Source organism: Nilaparvata lugens, chromosome 11, assembly GCF_014356525.2.
Source record: "Nilaparvata lugens isolate BPH chromosome 11, ASM1435652v1, whole genome shotgun sequence".
In the NCBI taxonomy this organism is placed as follows: domain Eukaryota; kingdom Metazoa; phylum Arthropoda; class Insecta; order Hemiptera; family Delphacidae; genus Nilaparvata; species Nilaparvata lugens.
Window position 1 is genome coordinate 31,886,861 of NC_052514.1, and position 20,566 is coordinate 31,907,426.

The 20,566-nt window shown below is 32.0% G+C and overlaps 1 protein-coding gene across 6 annotated transcripts in view; it reads left to right on the forward strand.

Annotated features, from left to right (window-relative positions):
• LOC111058948 (serine/arginine repetitive matrix protein 1) overlaps positions 1-20,566 on the forward strand; it is a 112,264-nt gene that overhangs the window by 35,747 nt on the left and 55,951 nt on the right. For 3 of the 6 annotated variants that reach the window (XM_039438227.1, XM_039438232.1, XM_039438226.1), the window contains exons 2-5: positions 2,162-2,248; positions 7,703-7,928; positions 14,615-14,769; positions 19,041-19,187. In XM_039438227.1, coding sequence (XP_039294161.1) covers positions 7,712-7,928; positions 14,615-14,769; positions 19,041-19,187 — 519 coding nt within the window. In that variant the 5' untranslated portion in view covers positions 2,162-2,248; positions 7,703-7,711. The remainder of the gene's footprint in view (positions 1-2,161; positions 2,249-7,702; positions 7,929-14,614; positions 14,770-19,040; positions 19,188-20,566) is intronic. The other 3 variants (XM_039438228.1, XM_039438230.1, XM_039438231.1) reach the window with 3 other exon arrangements.

A 20,566-nucleotide genomic window follows, 5' to 3' on the forward strand; every position in this document is an offset into this window, starting at 1 on the left:
AAGAGGAGGCTGTGGTTTATAACTGCGCGAGGTCCACTGTTCACAGAACTAATATTATTTTTCACTTGAATCATGTAGTTTCTTCTCATAAATTTCAGTTTCTACTTGAATCTTTCTGTTTGTACAAATCTATTCAAATGTGAAACGAGATAAATCTAATCTGTGAGCCCAACGTTGGCGAACTAAAAATTAGCGGAAGGGGGGGAAAAAGAAAAACAATAAAGAAATGAAGACAATAATGAAATTATAAAAAAATATAGTTTATCGCTTGTAATTGTTTATTTATTGTTTGTAATGAAGAAAAACAAAAAGGGGAAGTGGAGAATAAGAGAGAGTTTTAGAATAAGAAGGAGAGATAGAAAATTAAAAGAGTTGGAGGGGATGATTGATTGATTGATTGATTGATTGATTGATTGAGTGAGTACTTTATTTATGTAGATTACAATATATACTGGCTTATACACTCATATACAATGGGGAAAGATTGATTGAGTACTTTATTTATGTAGATTACAATATATACTGGCTCATACACTTATATACAATAGCTTACAATACAGCAAAATTATGGATGAATTTACATAATATAGACTAAGAAAATAATTATTGAACTGTATATGAAAAAGCTATTTGTAATATAACAACTATAGATAATTATATTGTTATGCATCTACATAAATTGGCGGAGCTTTGGACATATCAATGTCCATTCTTTGGAAAGAATATTAAAAATATCCTTCCCACTAACTCTCTACCAAAACGTAATTAATTAAACTAAGGATCTATTTATGAATGGAAATATTGTAAAAGGTTTAATTAATATGAATATTTAAGAGAAAAAAAACAGAAAAATAATAAAGTTTGATAAGATATAAAAAGAAGAAGAGAACTAGGAGAAGAGGGAGAAAAGAAAGAAAGAGAAGCAAAAGTAGAAGAGAAAGAGGAGAAAAAACAAGATAACGAGGACGATAGAGAACGGCAACGGAGAAAACCGAATAAGGAAGATTTGGATGTAAAGAAAATGAAAAAAACAAAGGAAAATAAGATGATAAAGAGGAAGAGGAAGAGGAGGAGGGATAGGAAACAAATAAAGCTAAGATAAAGAAAAAGCCGAAGAAGAAGAAGAAAGTGAAGAAGGTTAGATAGATAGATAAATGCCTTTTATTTACACTTTACAATTTCAAAAGTGATGTGGGCGAAATTGAGGCAATAAGAGCCCCCCCTTCCACTCAACCCACGAATAAATCAGTACAAGAGGAAGGAAATTTTCCTCCAAGGAGGAAGAAGAAGAAAAAGAAGAGCAATAGAAATAGATTTCAAAGGAGAAAATGTTATGTAAAACAACATCTTGTGCTGCTTATATAACGGGCGCGGTGTTTATGTAATGCGCAAACGCCCTCATGAATGGGGAGTTATACTACTATTAGGGGTTGCAGAATAGACTGCAACTGCTTATAGTTGTGGTCGTTAACCTAGAAAACGTTCCAATGGAATTCGGGTGCTAATGCAATTTTGGCAAGGTTGGCTTTCAGATAATTATTTTAACGCAGTGAAAAATAATGATACAGTTGAAAGGATTTTAACATTTTTACATTAGATACCGTCTTACTACTAGTTGATTGATTCAAACTTTACATGAGGGATTCCTTTCTCTTCTGTCAAATAACAGATAATGTATATCATGGAAGTCTTCATGCAAGGTTGAGAATGAAAAGTTCAGAAGTCAAGACTTTTTCAGAGAGTTTTTCGGTTTGATAGGAAGTAATTGGAATATTGTGAGTTTGGTGGAAATCTCATTTCAAATGTACACTGCAATACACCTACTACTACCTACTGTTGTAGGTGCAACTATGAACCTATAATTCAAATGAATTAGATTAGATAAATCTAAAAAAATTGAATTTATTTTTGAAAAAAAAACAGTTGAAAATAATAAATTCAAGTAGGCCTGTGTTCTATTAATTTATATTTTCAATGACAGTATGAGCTATTGAATTTCTCTGTAACCATTGCAAATTGAAATTTTGTTGAATTTGTAATTCCATATCTCAGACTAATAATATCATTTTTTGAACTATTTTTTATTATGTATCATCATATAAGCGATCTAACCAGTACAGTGGTTGAAATAATTTATTCATAGTTTCTTTTTTCATTTCAGGAGGAAGTCAACCAGCACAAGGAACTACCTCAACTAATGGATATCTATGAAAACTACAAAAATTTCATCAACTAACAGATAAATCCAGTAAGATATCACCTCATTTTTCTATCATTATCCTAGTATTAGAGCATTATCGAATTGACATGTTGAATTTGTAAAGTAGACAGTATCTATGATTGAATGCAAGTGTCAGTGAACTTCTATAGATGAACACATGAATGTAGCCTAAATTAAATTAGTCGTTTTTATTAGTGAATGCGTTTTGAGGATTAGATCAGACGTGACTTGATACAATCCTGATTGCAATATATTCTCAGCCAGTAATCTATCCTAATTTATTTTTGTACTATAAATCAATAGTATTATCTCATATATTATCTTAATATTATGTATATATATACAGGGCTACTCAATTTCTTAATTGTGAAATAACATCATAGTAACCCTTTTTTAATTTTTTTCTTTTACATTACAAACTTCTCAAAAACGGTACTATGATGTTATTATACAAATTACAGTAATATTATGTCCTTAAAATAGAATAATTCAATAGACAGATCATTTGCATATTATAGAGTGTAGATGTGAGTAAATCAAATCTCCTACTTCATAATATCTAATCAAATGAACATGAAAATGTAGTTTGAATTATGCAGAATTTGCAGAGTAAATATTCAATAATATAAACTTAGTAGTCTGTTCTCATAATATACAGAATATAATCTCAAGCTTTTGCAAAACCTATTTACCAAACATGCATTTAATACACTTGCTTATCCTTCTAAATCTTTCTCCATTCCTTCTCTGTCTGTTTCCCCTTTATCATTCACCATAAAACTATCTTTCTTTATCTATCCTTGATTTTTTTTATTTCTCATATTATTCTTTTTATTTTTCTACCTCTTCTTCTATTGAATTCCACTTTTCAATTTTTCTTGGTTCATAATTTCACGATAATCACCGACGATTATTTGGCTTGTATTAGGATCCTGCATGATATCATCATGTTAGTTGATTATCTAAAATTCAGATCGTACAAAATAGAAATTTATTGAAGGAATTTATATCGCACGTTTGCGTACATACATAGCCCATTTGTTAGTATTTTTAATGAAATTTTATAATTAGCACATAGTACTTGAAAAGTCGTGGAAAATATAGAAAATCTAAGAAAATATAGAAACATACTTTGGTCTAGTGGTTAGCGGTCATTGACATTCACATGACTTTTTAAGAGAGTGAGATCTTACATTAAAATCTGAAACATGTTTTTAGAAACGATCTTATTCATTTTAAACGTCATTTTTCTTATAACCTGAAGATTGCGGAATTGATCTCTCCCATTATCAAAGTATTAGTACTTAAAGTATGTAAAGTATGCAAGGTGACATGACAATACTGTTCAAAAATACAAATTGATTATATGGAATTTTGAAACAACATTTAAAAAACTCTTCGTCAGTTTAGTTTTTCTGGTAATTTTGGAATAAATATATCAATAATAAAATACAGTGGATGAGATAAAAAATATATTTTCAAACTGATGAAAGAAAATTTACACAATTAAATTTAACTTTGTATGAACTTGCGAATAAATTCTACTCTCAAGTAGGCTACGGTATGGTACTTGAAAAAAACAAAAAGAAAAATGTTTTTGATTCAGTCATAAGGGCCTAGATACTAATGAACTAATAACTTGAAAAGGTAATAATCATGGGAATTTGTGTTCTCTTAATGTAAATGAATTGTTTTGCACCATATTACTTCCATCTTATCAATATTTAGCTTTTACTTTGAAAGAATAAGATTGTCAATACCACTACATAGCTTTTACTTATAAATAGAAATACAAATCTCAGTACCCTTTTTTGAATTATTTTATCACAACATCTTTCGGACATTCATGCCATTTTCAAGTCATTTGTATTTCTATTTATATTACAAAGTAGCTTTAAACAGAAAAGAGCTTCCACTTACCGTACTTTACTTCACTTTAACCACAGCTTTTTCTTACAATTTACTATAATGATCATCACCTATCAAATCCTACAATAGTTTCTAATTGAAATTTTAATAGGACTAGCTGGGTCTCTTTTTCAAATTCTAAAAGTTTGCAGAATACTTACTTGTTTTGAACAAATAGTAATAGGATAGTAGTAGGCTATATAAATTTTACAATTTCATTGAATTAGTCCAATATCATACTGGAATGTGAATTTAGCTTATTTTTATTACAAAAATTCACGTAGGTAGCCTAGTAATTTTTTATTTGTAAGAAGTATCTTTATCAACGTCATTGTAAAGTTTGTTGTCGTTCAAAAAATATCAGAGTTGTTTAATTCGGTTCGGTATTAACATTTTTTATAGTTTTAGGACATTAAATCTCAGTACTCCAAGATGATATTTGAAAAATTAATATAGGCGGCAAATGTTTGCCCACAATTCCCTTCAATCTAATTTTGTATAATATTTTCTGAATAATTCAGCATGTTTGTTTTAAATTGATTTTTATAGCTGAACCTTGCAATTCGCCTTGATTTTACTAATAATGTTTTGTTATTCAATGTACCCCTTGTATGTTAGTTAGCTGCTCTCATCTTATAATATAGATCAACCTATTGCTTTCTATGTCAAATATCTCTCATTATCAGACTGATGTAACAAATTATTGTGGATTCTAATACTTGTGATATTCCTATTCTATTTCTTCAAATATCTCCAGTATCCATATAGGTAGAACAATAATTGTGAATAATTTTGTACAAACCTCAATACCTTACAGAAAACGTTGGTTGGCTTGTTCCAAAACAGTAAGCAAGTTTGATTAGATGTTGATTTTTAAAAGTATGCAATACAGAATTCAGTACACTCTCAAGCAATAATCATGAGTAGAACAGTTAACACGTCCAAGTATCAAGTTTCCAATTAAAATTGTACTCCAATTAATCTGAATCATCTTCAATATTCTGTCCTATTTTCCTTTTCCCCCTATAAAATTATTTTTATCCTCAATAACTTATTCCATAGCTAACAGCAACGGATGTTTAATATTGAGCAAGTTCTGTTACATGTTGGCTTTTAAATATTATAACTTGATATAACGGTTAACTTTATAACTTATATTATAACTCAATATAACTTATTATAACGGGTTTTAAATATAACTTACAGTGCAGTACTTCTCAAGCAATTTCCTTTTAAAATTGAATAAAAGAAAACTGCGTGGTTTCCCTCATGTCATACGAATATATATAATATCAATGAGCAGAACATGTTCATTTTCCAAGTGTCAAGCTTTCACAAGCTTCCAGTTATGAAATTGTTTTATTTATATGAATCATTTTTTATTTTATTCTACGTATTTTCATTCCCCTAAATAAATCGATGTAGGATTGCAATATTTTATATTATTGCCAATAGCTATAAATTTATTTATTTAACGTATGGCAGATTTACAACACATAAAGCTCATGAGTCTCAAATGCCTACACATACACTGTATATTTCCAATTTATTTGAGATGGTGTGAAGTTTTTGGTCAGGAGAATATAAGTTTGTCTGACCGCCATCATTTGCTAGTCCAGTTAACCAATGTGCACCATGGAGGCGAACTAGCGTTACACTTATTTAAGTTATAAAAACAGATTGCTGGAACAATTTTGTGTTTAAAAAAAGTTGAAACTCAATCTTTCAATTTCCACAAGAAAAAAACATTTTCAAAATCATCTTCACCAGGTATATAGATTGAATTCTCGATATGAAAGCAAAAATATCTCTGTTGAATGTGAAAATGTTATCTCTTTCTTTATCTGTAGATTCAACATTTCCTTAGTTTTAAGCCTCTTCTGTCAGCTTCCGTGAGAGCCTTCTGGGATCGACAAGATGTATGTTTACTTAGCGAATAGCTCAGGGAAGAAAATAGGCAGTAAAACCCTCTGGAGTTCTTTGTAGCTCGTTCAATCATTCCTGTCTTTTCCCCATTCCACACTTTTCTTCTTCTACTTTTTGTCTTCTTTTATTGCCTCCTCTTATTTTACTTTCTTCATGCTACTCATTCTGTGTCGTTTGCTCGGTTTAAAAGTTTCAAAACCTCTGTTCCCCATGTCTTCTATATAAAACATGCTTCAGTATTCATTCTTCATCTGTAAACCATTTCTTCCACAGAATGATATAAATAACTGAATAATGATATCTCTGGTGTGATAGCCTTGTTTCTGAAATGGTAGTTGTTTTTTGTTATTTATATTTTTTGGTGAGGGTTATGCCCACTCGAGCTCTAGGCTTGTGCGTGGGTAATATGAGGCGGATAATAATGAGAAATGAGTGGACCTAAAGTTTTAGGTGGGTTCCAAACCGCCGGGAAGCGATTTTTTAACTTATTAATCATATTAAGAGGAGTTGGTATATGGCATGAGTGGTCACCCTTCCAACGGGAGTAGCATGATTCTCAACTTACCTAGGATTTTTTAAAATTTTCAAATTGAATTTGCACTTATCAGTGCAACCCTCTTGAAACATAATTAGCCAGCCAGTTTCTGTAGCATCCATAACCATTGTCTCTCTCTTTAGATATCTAAAACGTTTAGAAAACTCAAATTCGATTTATTTGTGAAAAAATGTTTTTCATTTTCTTCACTAGATGTTATTATCTTTAAAGTCTCTATCAGGTGTGGTTGGGAGCACATTTAAACTGTGAGATCATTAATTACTTACCTCTCTATCTATATTGTTATCAGGAAATTATAAGAATCCTATATCTATACGTAGATCATTTTAATTATCTTTCATACAAAATATTTTTTGTATTTAGTCTTCAGAAATGTAACTCATACCTCATATAGTCGTCGGATTAGAAACTGCGATTTTAGGATTCAACTTATTATTTGACAAAAATTGCATTTTCAATATTCTCATCTAACTTGTAGTACGTTCTTCAAATGAAAAGTAGATCTATTCAAATGAAGAGAAGGGCTTCCAATTTCTATTCACGAGATAAAACTCATTTTTCCTGTAATTTTCATTCCAATTCTAAATTTCAATTCCATTTTAAAGAGGAATGTAGGAAATGTGGAATGGAGTAAACCAACGCCCCCCCCAACCCATAAGAAAAAGGCGCAGTCCGCGTCCTCGACCTCCTCACTTCCCCCCCCCCCCTGGGCACCCCTAACTGGAAGCATAGAGAAACGAAAACTATATCTTCTAGATCTAGTTTAAACAAAAACTAGACCTTATCTCTGCTGGAAGGGAATTAATATATTACAGTAGTGCCTTGATACTCTTAGCTTACTATGCAGTTGAAGGGCCCAAATCTAAAATGAAGAGTATAAAAAATATTAAAACATTTTTATTTTGAAGGGAGAATATGTGTATTGAAGTGGTAGCTTGATACTTGGCTTGTTGACTCTTATATGACCTGCTAGCTGTAAATATGTGTTGCCTGTTGTTTGCGATTGGACAGCCAAACACAGTTGTGATAACGAGCCGACCTAACCTGACCTGACCTGACGTGTCTGTGTGGTGTCTGTCTGTGTCTGTAAGGGCGGATGAATGGAGACCGCCTCCGTTCCTGTGCTGGCTCCCGTGGCGTCCATTGAGGACCTAAGCGACGGCGAGTCGCCCCCGGGTCGGATGGGTGACCGTGACCGACTGGCTGCTCCGGGGTCGAAGGCGGGGGCTGGCGTTGCTCCGCCCCGCATTGACATCTCAAGGGCGTCAAGCTCCTCCCACCACGACGACTCCAGTCCCGAGCGGGAACTGTTTGCAGGCAATGATCATCATCAATCATCACAATCATGCAGGGTTGCACCAACTCCGATCAAATATACATTCTGCTTCAACCCTGATAATTTAAATGATACCATTGGTTCACGCAATATGTGTGAAATTTTCAACACTCTCATAAGAACCAATGATATTCCTTTTCTGGCCAGGAGAACATAAATTCATTGGAAGTATTTATTTATTCATACATTGATACATACAATATCATTCTTAAGTTAATTATGAATTATGTATTCACAGTTTAGAAATTAAATTTTTTCCATAAATAGTGAAAATTAACCTTGAAACATACTATTACAGACCCTACTTTTAAATCCCTACTCTCTAAGAATTTCTGCTCTGATGATTAGAGAAAGTATAAGACTCATTGGGAGACTTCTCTACTTCATTGGGAGGAACATTGGAAGGATTCATTGGGTCTTATGGGAGGGAGTCTTCACATCTTTCATATTGCCTGTGGGTACTTTCATGTCAAGGAGAGTGGAATACTTGATTCTCATTGTGAATACTCTTCACATCTTCCTTCACAATTAATTCCAGCTCTGTTAGGCAGAAAAATGATACCATTGATATTAGACAATATGGCACACCTTCTCACAAAATAATGTATGAACACTCATACTAACTGTAAATACTTCCAATGAATGTCTGCTCTGCCTGGGCAGAAAATACTAATACCATTATTGTTTCTAATGGGGTAGTGTGACCTCTCTTTAAGGCATTCCACTCCCATATTAATATGATATGATATTCCTATTGTGCCCAACAGAACAAAGATCCATTGGGAGGGTTAACAGTTTATGGGAGTGCTAGCACAGTGTCAAAACGTGTGAACAGTCCCATAAGAATCAATGTTCTTCTTTTACTGCCAAGTAGAACAGAAATATGTGTGAACACTGCCAAATGAATCAAGGTTTTCTTCTTCTGTCCAGCAGAGCAGACATTTATTTGAAATCAGGGGGTTATCTTTGATCTCTGTTGGTGCAACCTAGTTTCAGTAACGTTTTAAAGTAGGGGTGTTGAGTCACATGTACAGTCAGCACAAGAACATGTAGTGTACTTGAGTGTAATCAATGGTATTTCCAAAAAAATCATTCTCCGCTTACATCTCTATAGTCTACATATTAAAGAGTGGGCCGTTAAAAAGTGAACTAGCACCACCTAGCTATTCTGGAAACCAAAAATGTATTACATTTTATTTCATTCCATTTTTATAAGTGAAGCTGCCCCCTGGATTTTCATAAAATTTTGCATTCAAATTCAGCGTCCTTAAAAACGTTTAACCCATTACCCTATCTATAAAGCCGTCAAGAAAATATATTTCGGGGCTCTTCTTGCAAACCTGTCATTTGACTGGACTACTACCTCTACCGTAAAGAGAAACTGAAGAGGAGATTGATTTTTTCCAAGGAGAAAATAATATTTTCCAGATATTTTGATGATCATTTGATGTTACTGATAATGAAAATATCTTAGATGATTGAATAATATATTATCTAAATCTAAATGATAATAGTATCTTCTCTAGAATCCCGTGGAGATATATGCTACTGATGTCTCACTTTACATGACAATCTGAATGCCCTGAAGTTCGTTTGTCTTCGTTAATCAGGAAAAGTACAAGAACATTATAAATTAATAGTAAAGGTGGAAAAGGTAACTAATTTAATATAATTCATTACACCTATAATTTTTTTCTAATCTCTATTATTTCTGCCCCTCAAGTATGCTACCAGCTTCTTCACGTTTTACATGTGATTGCACCTGTTTTCAATTTTATAGATTTTTTGCACATTGTCACAATCGTATTTATTGTTTCCTTGTTGTCACAATCTTATATATTGTCTCCTTGCTTCAAGTACTTGTCCTCTTTGTTTTTCCACTACTCTCAAATTCATGTTTGTTGTTTACACTTCTATATATGAATTGATAAAAATAAATGAAAAAATCTTGAAATAAGACTCTAAATCCTGTGTTTGTGGGATTCCAAATTTTGTGATATTGTGCAAAAAATCTAAAAATATTTGAAAATCAATATGCATCATCATCTATAACAGTGCTATCACCTCACTATAGCTTTCACATGTTTATCACAAAAGTAAGTCAACAAATAGATTTATAAAAACAAAAATTAGAAATTTTTACAACATCTGTTATCAATATCTTATGCAAAGTATCCCCACAAATTGCTCTCTTGTTCAATAAAATTTATACTACCAACATCAAAACGTCAATTTCATATTACTAAAAAACAAATGAAATCAAGTTCGCTGTCCTTTTGAATTGTTCAAGGAGATTCTCAATTACATTAATCGATATAGTTCTCAGTAGATTTGAATATAATTCGATACTTTATCACTCTGAATCACTTTCTTGATTGTTTAGCGTCAAAACAAGCAAAAAACATAGATAATAATTTATTTACTATCTCCTCTACTGTTGGAATCATACAAGTGTCACTGAAAACATAAAAAACAATTTTACCTAAGTTTTAAAAATGTCATTGAATTTTTTATTATAGAAAATTATATGAATCTCTCTAGACAAATGCATGAATGTCAAAACATTCAGATACATAATCATTTAAGGGTTTTTGAAATGAGAATACTGTATTCAAATGTAAAATAGTTTTATTGTAATTGATTATTTATATGTACAACAAACCTATTACAGATACAATAGCAAGAATGAACCGCTAACCACTAGACCATAAAATTAATGAGTGAATTCCAATGCATTTCTCCAAAGCATTTTTCCAACTGTTCCTGTCTTTCAAATTAGCTGAATAATTTCCACTGTTGGGACTTTCAATCAGTGCCTAAGCTTCAAAGGGCAGTATTAATAATGTACGTTAGATGATACCTCACATTTGCATAGAAGCTCTATAAATGGGGTGAATAATTTGCCAGAGACTTTGAACTCTAAACTCTCTTCATCGGCTCTATTTGCTCTACTCTTGCTTCTCTCTCTCTCTCTCTCTCTCTCTCTCTCTCTCTCTCTCATCCGCTCTCTTTCTCCCTCACCCTCATTCTCTCTTTCACCCGCTCTCTCTTACTTTTCAGGGCTAGATACCCCCGATATTCCATACAACCAAGCTCTCTCGTATTGTCTTTCTCTCTGATTGTGTCCCTGTCTATCGAACGTATCAGAAAATTGGAAAGCCAATCTATTGTGTTGTTGGGGTGGGCCTTTGATGTAATTTCCAAACTTGGTTAACTAGGATATTGCCCACAAGCCTGCTCGTGTGTTTCCAATAGAGTGATACACTGACCACATGCATAGTCATTATATAGAGTGTTTGAGTAGGCTTTCAAAGTGACCTTTTTGATTTGAAATTTGGGTCAATGGATTTTCATAGTCCGACTCTGCTATTTTGCACTGCGATTGGTTTGAAACCTTCAAATCAAATTAGAGTTGATTTGAAACTCTAGAGTTTGATTTGAAAATTTTGTTTTGGTTTGAAACCTTGAAATCAAATTAGAGTTTTTAAATGAAATGATCTATTTTATGTGAGCAGAGTAACATCGGAAAGTTTAGGGTGTACAAAGATTCGCAAATAAATAAAAATATAAATCTGAGTACCCTTTTAAATTATATATTTATATTATATTTTATTTATATTAAAAGTAGCCCTAAAGAAAAAAGACAAAGGCTCGTAGTTTTTCAACTCTTGGAGTTGAATAATCATGAATAATCAAATTGTATAATTTTGAACCAAGAAATGAGCGTCAATTACTTAGTCACTGGAATATCAGACAACCAAGTTGTTCACATAAATTAATAAATATCCATTCAAACCAGGTTATGAATGACTTGGGACTTTCCAACTTTTTTGCAACTTTTATCGATCAGTACTTGAACCCGCCTGTAATTGATTACCGGTACTTCTGTATGGAAGTGACCAATCACCTTGTATTTGTTTATTGCTTTTCAATTACTTCTAAGTCTTGCCTGTAAATTATTATCATATGATATTGGTTACTATTTAATCATTCATTCTTTTTCAACATTTTCCCCGTATCCATTCTCATTATTCGGTTACCCTTCATTTACTTCTTATTTCTTCTTTCCTTCCTCTACCTCTTTTCTACCATTTTGTGATTATCCTATTTTAATGTAAGCCTTTATTTATTGTACTCGCTCAATCCTGCATTCCTCTATATTCCCTAACCAAAATAATATTATTGTTTCTGAGCTCAAACGGTACGTTTTAGACTCAGATCTCTCCTGGAAACACTTAAACCGTTCAAAAATGTCATCTCGATTTCGAACACAAAAACAATTTTCTTGAATATAACAATCGTATCAATTTATAATTCTCTTACAAACCATGTATGGAAATGTATTCATTATCATCTCACAATGTTTGGCACTATTGTTACTCCAACACTCACACATACTCAGTGGTTATCTTGCATGTTTTGTCTTTTGGGTACGTTTGTGCTAGAATATCTCTACAGCTTTGTAACATGAAATTTTACAAATTTCTTGCCTTATTTCTCTTGGTAAAAGTGTTGTTTGTCCTGATGTATTCCTCAACATTCACAACTATCTTGTGAATTCTTATCCATTGAAGAATACCTATGTTCTTGTGAACTTGCATGAATGCATTTAAGCTTGATCACTATTGTATTATATTTGGAGATCAAATATTCTCGTATGTGAACGAATATATCACTTTCGAAACAATCTTTTATTGATATTTCATTCTACTCTTATTAATATCGGAAATTGCCATCACTTTTGACTGTAAAAATTATTCTTAGAGAATTCATCATAATATCATTATTACAGTCCTCAGAAGCTACTAATGTATAGGGCTGTATTCTAATATATAGGGAAAAATATGACCTTTTGTATTTTTGTTTAACTGGGGTTTTTGTACGTTTTATTTAATTTTTCATGCCTTTTTCAAAGAAGAATTCATTTAATTGGATTAGCAGAAACTGAAACATTCAAACAGGAATGCTATTATATATCCAAGGATAATTTTTTTGTTATAGTTTTATGAGCTCCCAAGAAAAGGAATTATCAGACTACCACTAGAGCTCAGAAACTTTATTTTTCATTTTAATTTCCCAATCCTATCTCCTGCTTTTTCCTTTTTGATGCCAATTAAGCTTTTTAATGCTGAACTAAATAAGTTGATAATTTATTACTTATTTAAAAAACCATGTAATATTCGTAACAAATACTTAGGTATAATTAATATTTTCAAAAAGAAATAATAACGGAATTTCAACAAAACCTTTCATGATATCTACATTAAACAAAAAACTATTCATGATACATTGATGAGGTTTTAGGGGATGTAGATGAATGAGAAGCCTCTGTTAAAAGTTATTAATAATGCCTATTCTTGAATTATACTGTAATTAATGAATAAAATAGCTAATTAGAACAATTTATTATTAAAAATTGATTTAGTATAAAAAGCATATTCTCAGTTGTAGTAATGCTAAGAGTGCAATATCAAAATGCATAAAAAATCAAGTACAATAATAAACTGACACGTAGGTTAAAAATAATTCAATATCAGTGTACCGTACTTTGAAACTCATCTATTTCTAATCTATTTCCAACTGGGGAGAATGATCATTATGAAAGTAATAAAATGAATATACTAGCATATAGTAGCCTCATTGTAAAAAAATAGTTTCCAGTATGGAAGTCTTCTCTTAACTAGACACCTTCTCTAAATGGAAAAGTTTCTAGTTGGAGAGAAAACTTTGAAGAAGACTAAATGCCTGTATCTTCTCTACTGTGGAATTGTGTGGATTAATTACTAAAATATTATACTGTAATGACTCAGTTATATACTATATATTATATCAGAGAGTCAGCCACTTAAACCGCAACGAGACTTCAATTTTTTTCAATACCTAACTTTCTAATATGAATTCATATTTCCTAACACATCTTTATTATACTATACAGACTGAGTTTAGAATTATAAGTTCTAACACAGTAGCTAATATAACTTACTATTACTAGTTTATTCGTTCAATTCACTGTGGTACATAACCTTTTTAACATATCTATAATCTCCCACAAATACTTATTCAAAGATAATAAGTATTACCATTATAGTAATAAAAACAATATAAAAACTTGAAGTACCCTTTTATCAAAAACTTTAGAATATTTTAACGATTTCTATCTAAATTTGGGAAAGGAACATTTTGGGCTTTAAGCCTTTTGTTCTTTTCCCAATCTGTCACAGTTGAGAATGATGTTGTATCTAAAGGTGCGTACAGATATACGCGCCGCGAACATGAGCAATTCTCTTTTAATCAGCTGACTATATCTGTATTTTTACAGAAACGGTAAGATACAGATATAAAAAGCTTGGCATCAGCTGATTAAAAGTGAATTGCTCATGTTCGCGGCGCGTAAATCTGTGCATAAATTTATTGTATTATCAATGCATAAATAAATAAATATTTTAAAGTTTTTAATAAAAGGGTACTTCAAGTTTTTATCAATTTGAATAAAGCAGCCCATATAAGTGAAGTGATTTTATTACTATTATATATATATAGTATACATACTGAGTTTAGTATCATAAGTACTAACACATTATCATAATATTACTAGTTAATTATTTCAATATATTGTAGCAAACATCGTTTCTAACGTATCTCTTATTGAATTTTTCCCAAAATATAGGAGGAGAAGGAGGAGGAGGCGTTAAACTAGGACTAGGATTCACTGAGGAGATGGCGCTGGAACTGAGGAGTAGTACGGAGGAGCTGGACTTCCACGGGCCGCCAGAAGTAAGTGAGACAAGACAAAGACGACGAAAGTTGACCCAACAACACGCGGTATGTGTTCCATAGCTCTCAATCAATTAGTCTCGCATCGCATCGCATCGCATCGCATGGCATCCAAAAGTGACATTCTCATCAAATCACTGACGAATGCGACTGTCCTTCACGACTTTCTCAATTACAATTTATTTTACATATCATAAACTATACAAAAACAGCATTGACAATCAATAAGTCATCTCACAAGATCAGACTGGATCAATTGGCCTGGTGATACTGGTTCAAGTCATTTTGTGGATTTAATTTCTGGACTCTCTGAATTCTCCATCTTTCCAGTTATACGGGAATGATTCAGTTGCGGAATATTCATGTCCATTAACATTGTCGCTCATAATTATTGCAAATGCTAATGTCCTTCACAACTATTCCATTTTAAATTCATTACAAGTTATAGACTGTACAGGAACAACATATGCAAATGACAATATTGTCATTCAGAGTTATTCATTTACTGTACAGGAACAGAATTGACAAACGACAATATTTTCATAGAGTTATGTCAAATGAAACATAAACTAAATCAGTTGGCCTGATGATACTTTGGTACAAGTTGTTTTGCGGATTAAGGCTACCGGCATAAAAAGCAGCATTGACAATAATTGTCATACAAAGTTATGTCACTAACAAGACAGATCGAATCAGTTGGCCTGATGATACACTGGTTCAACTCATTTTGCAGTTTCAATGGGACATTCTGAAATTTCCATCTTTCCAGTTACTGTATATGAGAATGATTCTGCGGAAAAATACCCACCCCCTTAAATTGTATCTCATGAATATCACTGACAAATCCTACTATCCTTCACAACTATTACAATTACAATTTATTTGTACATTATATGCTATACACGTGATTGACAATCAAGTTATGCTCACAAGCAAAACAGGCTAGGTATATCAGCTGGCCTGATATGATTCTGGTTCAATATTTTCATACAAAGGTACCTATGTCACAAAACAAACACCACAGAATAAATAAGACATATTTCAGATCTACTTTTGAGGCGCTGAATTTTACCTTTTCAGCTCTATGAAGATGAAACGGTAAAAAATTGAAATAATTGAAAAGTCTCACACACATAGCTTAGTTTACACAACACAGTTCCACACAAGTAAATAGCATATCAGTGAGAGATATACGTTTTTGACATAGACAAAGATATTCATTGTAAATTTCTCTTTAACATCTTTAATCCCTTCATTTACTCAGAAATACCGCATGATAAATGTTCGTTCAATATACCTCAACCCAAATTCTTCGTCATGACCATACCATGTTGTATAGGCCTACTCGTATCATTTTTCAATTATTCATATTTATTATAAACGCGAGATTTTTTTCTAATTAGGCCTTATCTACCAATTTAAAACGGTTCATTCTCATATCATTCTTTGATTGATATTATTTATTTATCAATGTCTTAACAATAAAAAATTCAAATAGTTTCATACTTGAATAAATAATACCAATCACCCATTACCCATTACCCATTCAATTTACCTGAGGGAGAAAGAGTAATTTGAACATTAAAATTTTATTAATAGCTAGGATCAATGTATTCCTATTTTCTGTCACTTTGAATTAGATTTTAGATTCTATTTATCCATAAGTTTTACTATTTCTCATGATTGGTAAGGAATTTTTTCAATAATATATTATAGCTTACTAAATTTACAAGTTGAAATTTACTATTTTCTATTTTTGAATTATTGTACTAAATCTGTTAAATGCGATATTAATGGACATTAAAATCAATTATAATTTTTCATAGGCAACAACATAGGTATGCTCTTTGTATCTTATCAGAAATTTCGTTTCCATCGACCTCTCATTCTTGAAGAAGTATGAATGCATAATTTTATCAAATTTCGTATATTTCCTTCACTCTTGAATCATTTTCAATCTCAAACTACCTATTTATCATTGGATTGACCATTTATCAAACGCATGTACAGATTCTTTGCTTCCAAAATTTATCTCAATCAGCTTACCTAAAACCTCAATTAGATGATGGTTCCAAATTGCACTTATAAAATACTCTCATCACACATTTTCTAACTCATTCTGAAATAATTTTTACTTTTAAGGAATTTGTACCGGTGTGTATTCCAAGTGATTGAAGCATGCCTTTGTCATGAGGCATTATGGATGATATTTAGGAATGAGAATTTCCTAAAAGCATGTTGATTAAGAATTTGAATCAATCTGAACACTTTATCAACTCTCAAAAATCATTCAATTGATTGTTGAGTTTATTTCCACGTTTTGAAGTCAAAAATCTAAGAATACTAAAAAGTCTACAGTTGTGTTGCTATCTAAATTATAAGAATTGGTGTAATACCAATTTCTCCAATCTAGACCAAACAGTTTCTTAAATATTCAATATAATAAAATAATATATAATTCTGTCATAGATTATAGTCAGTTTTCACTGTATTACTACCTGAAGACTCCATTTTTATACAAAATGACTCCCAATAACAAGAAGGCAGTCACTGAATTGCTTCAGTATAGCCTATATCATAAAAATGATGATCTAATACAATTTTTTCAGAATTGTTAATTATACAATTCCCATTTTTAATAAGATTGATGCTGGTAATTTACGAAATTATTAGGCATTACAATGATCTCAAGCAAAGAGTTCTTTCAGATGTCCTTAGGAAGTCAGTTTTGGAGTAAAATAATATTGTTAAGTATGTGAACGGAAATTAATTTTTTCTACCCTTACTAAATGAAGTCGATTTTCCTCTCTAGAACAGATTTCAGATCTCCCTATCGAGTGAAGTGAACCATAATATCATGGGTACTGTAGCATCTTTGTAAGAGTATATACGTCTATAATAAGTATCTGCTATTGGAGATGATTAGTAAAATTTTAGCTTATTTTGAAGCAAAGGATAATGATGGACGAAGATTGAACAAAACTCTATAATGAATGTAGGTGGAGGAAAAGTTCTGTGTAAATAATTGAACTAGAGAACTTTTTCTCACTTGCAGAAATTTCTCCTCAGGAATAAAACGTTGCAAATTGGTCTATAGTATACTCTGGTCCCAAAATGCAAACAGCACTTTTCCGTTTTTCTCAACTTCATAATAAAGTTTTATTCAACTCTCCTCCATCATTATCCTTTGCGAAAATATTTATTTAATATCTTGACTGAATTCTGAAAGGGTCAAGTCGAGAATATACCAGGTGTTTCAAAAAGAATGACTCAATTTTAAACAGTTATATTTATTTTAAGAAATGGTGCACACAAACCAATTTTACATCAAATTACTCACAGAAGTATCGAGTTTATGATGATATATTATAAATGTTCTATGTCTCTCCTTTTGAGGCTCAGACGACATCTAGACGGCAGCCAAATTCTAGTTCATAGGTTTTTAGTTCCTCAATATCAAGTGCTAGGAAGGAACATAAACATGATTTTTAACGATGTTTCTCCCTTAGCAATTGATATTGGAGAGCTAAAAACAGGATAACTCTGATACAGTAGCTACAGTCTGAGAGGACATCTTGCAAACAGTCTGGGATGAATTTGGCTACCGTCTAGATGTCGTCCGAGCCTCAAAAGGACAAACGACACATAGAACACTTACAACACATTATCATAAACTTGATACTTATGTGAGTAATTTGATGTAAAATTGGTTTGTGTGCACCATTTTTTAAAATAGATATAACTGTTTAAAATTTGATCATCATTTTTGAAACATCCGGTATATAAGGACTGAGAGTAAAGCACAATTGGAATAATTATGTGCAAGACAGTGAATGGTCTAGTCGTCTAGTGCGTGGACTAAGATAGCCGGAAACTAAAGATAGCACTTCAAAATTAGTCAATTTTGTTACTTTATATCATCTATTATCATGAAGAACTTAATATCTTACATATTGCTCTTGAATTTTTAAGTATATACGGTATTCAGGCCAGATGGGACATTCCCCATCAGCAAAAAGCCATAAGAATTTACTTTTCTACTGAATTATGCTCTACTGGTAATTAAAGTGATGTTCCCATGAAGTTCTTGTTGAAAATGTGTAAAGTATATAGCGTCCCACAAAGGACGCAAGATTTGAATTAATGTTGTTTGAAGCATCATTTACTTGAAATTCCACAACATATTTAATCACAATGACTTCTTTTAATATGTTAAATTAGGAATAGAAACAGTTTTGGGCGAACGCCTTTTGATTCATTGTGAATTCTGTATTATTGTCAATGAATGGATCAATAAATGTTGTTATTGCACTCAACAGTCGACGAAGTACGAGCTGGAGGCGCAGAGCGAGAAAGAGAGAAAAGACTCGGCTTGCAGCGACATCGGACTTCTTTCAATCAGCGGCCGCACCAGTCGACTCTCCTCCATCGGCTCAGGTGGATCAGCCGCGTCCGGCGTTTCAGGGGTGAGCAGACGACATTTTCATTCAATTTTAATTGTTTTCCGCTTTTCATTATGTAATATTACATTTTTTTTCTCACATTGAAATCGAATCTTCAATTCGAGATCTATGGAACTTTATAGTAAATATCAGAGTCATCAATAGACAGACAAACTTTTTTGACGGAGAATTTTTTATTGTAAATGATTGTTGCATTGTTCCATGGTGTCACCGAGGCTTGGTTAGCATAATTAATAGATAAATAGTTTATTTAAATAGAAAATATATATGAAAGTTTAAAATAACAGTTTCAAAATAAAGTTTTATTGAGAACAGATGTAGAATGTGAATTCTAAACTTGTAATTTATAAATTTTTGGTGACGTGTCTGTAATGTTGGAGGCGTTGGCTCTGTGACTTGTAACTTAGGTTTTTCCTGTTCTGCCTTCTCTAGAAAAATGGCTGGCTACGTGTGTTGTTGTAAAATTTTGCTCTGAATCATTTTCGTTTATTAATGTTTTAAATTGAGTTTTAAACAAATTTTAGTGTTCTATTTTGTTCGTAAAGTGCTAGTTGTGTATTCAAGCCAATAGCCACTGTTTTTCAACTGTAAACTAGATAAGTATCTTAGTTCGTAGTTACTCTAAAAAATTAGGCTTATAAGATATAGTTCTTTATGTATTTGTATAAATTCATCTGAAGATTATAAGTTCATTTGCTCTGAAAACTGGATTTCTCATTCATAGGCGATAGATCCACTCATAATTTATCAAGAATCTATCACATTGGAGCCGACAACTATCCTTAGGTTAATAGGTGTTAAATGCTATTCCAACCGATTAAGGAAAAATTGGTAGCACGGCAAATGTTACCCCTGTGGTGGGACCAAATTACAAAATAAATATGTCCCAAATGGTACGCCCTGGTGTGGGACTCAAACTACAAAATATATCCCTGGTTATAAAAAAATTATTGGTAGGATAGATATCTTGATAGGTTATGAATGGTTTGTTGCTGAGTGGGAAGTCGGTTCAAGAGAGATCAAGTTTTAATGAATCAGTGCATATTACAAAATGGCAAACATTAAAAATGATCTGAATCTTATAGCATTCTTAACACAAAAGTTTGATGAGCAAAATGCTAGGTTTGATGAGCAAAATGCTAGGTTTGATGAGCAAAATGCTAAGATTGATGAGCAAAATGCTAAGTTAAATGCTAGGTTTGATGAGATGAAGCAAGAATTTGCTAGCATTAGACTAGAGCAGGTTAGTATAAACCTTCTATTGAAAGATGCACATGAAACATTGAAAGATAGTCATGAAGATAAAAACCAATTGAAGCATGATAATAGTAGTGTTAAGATACAGGATCAACTCATTCAAGTTTCTGACAATGTAGGCCTAG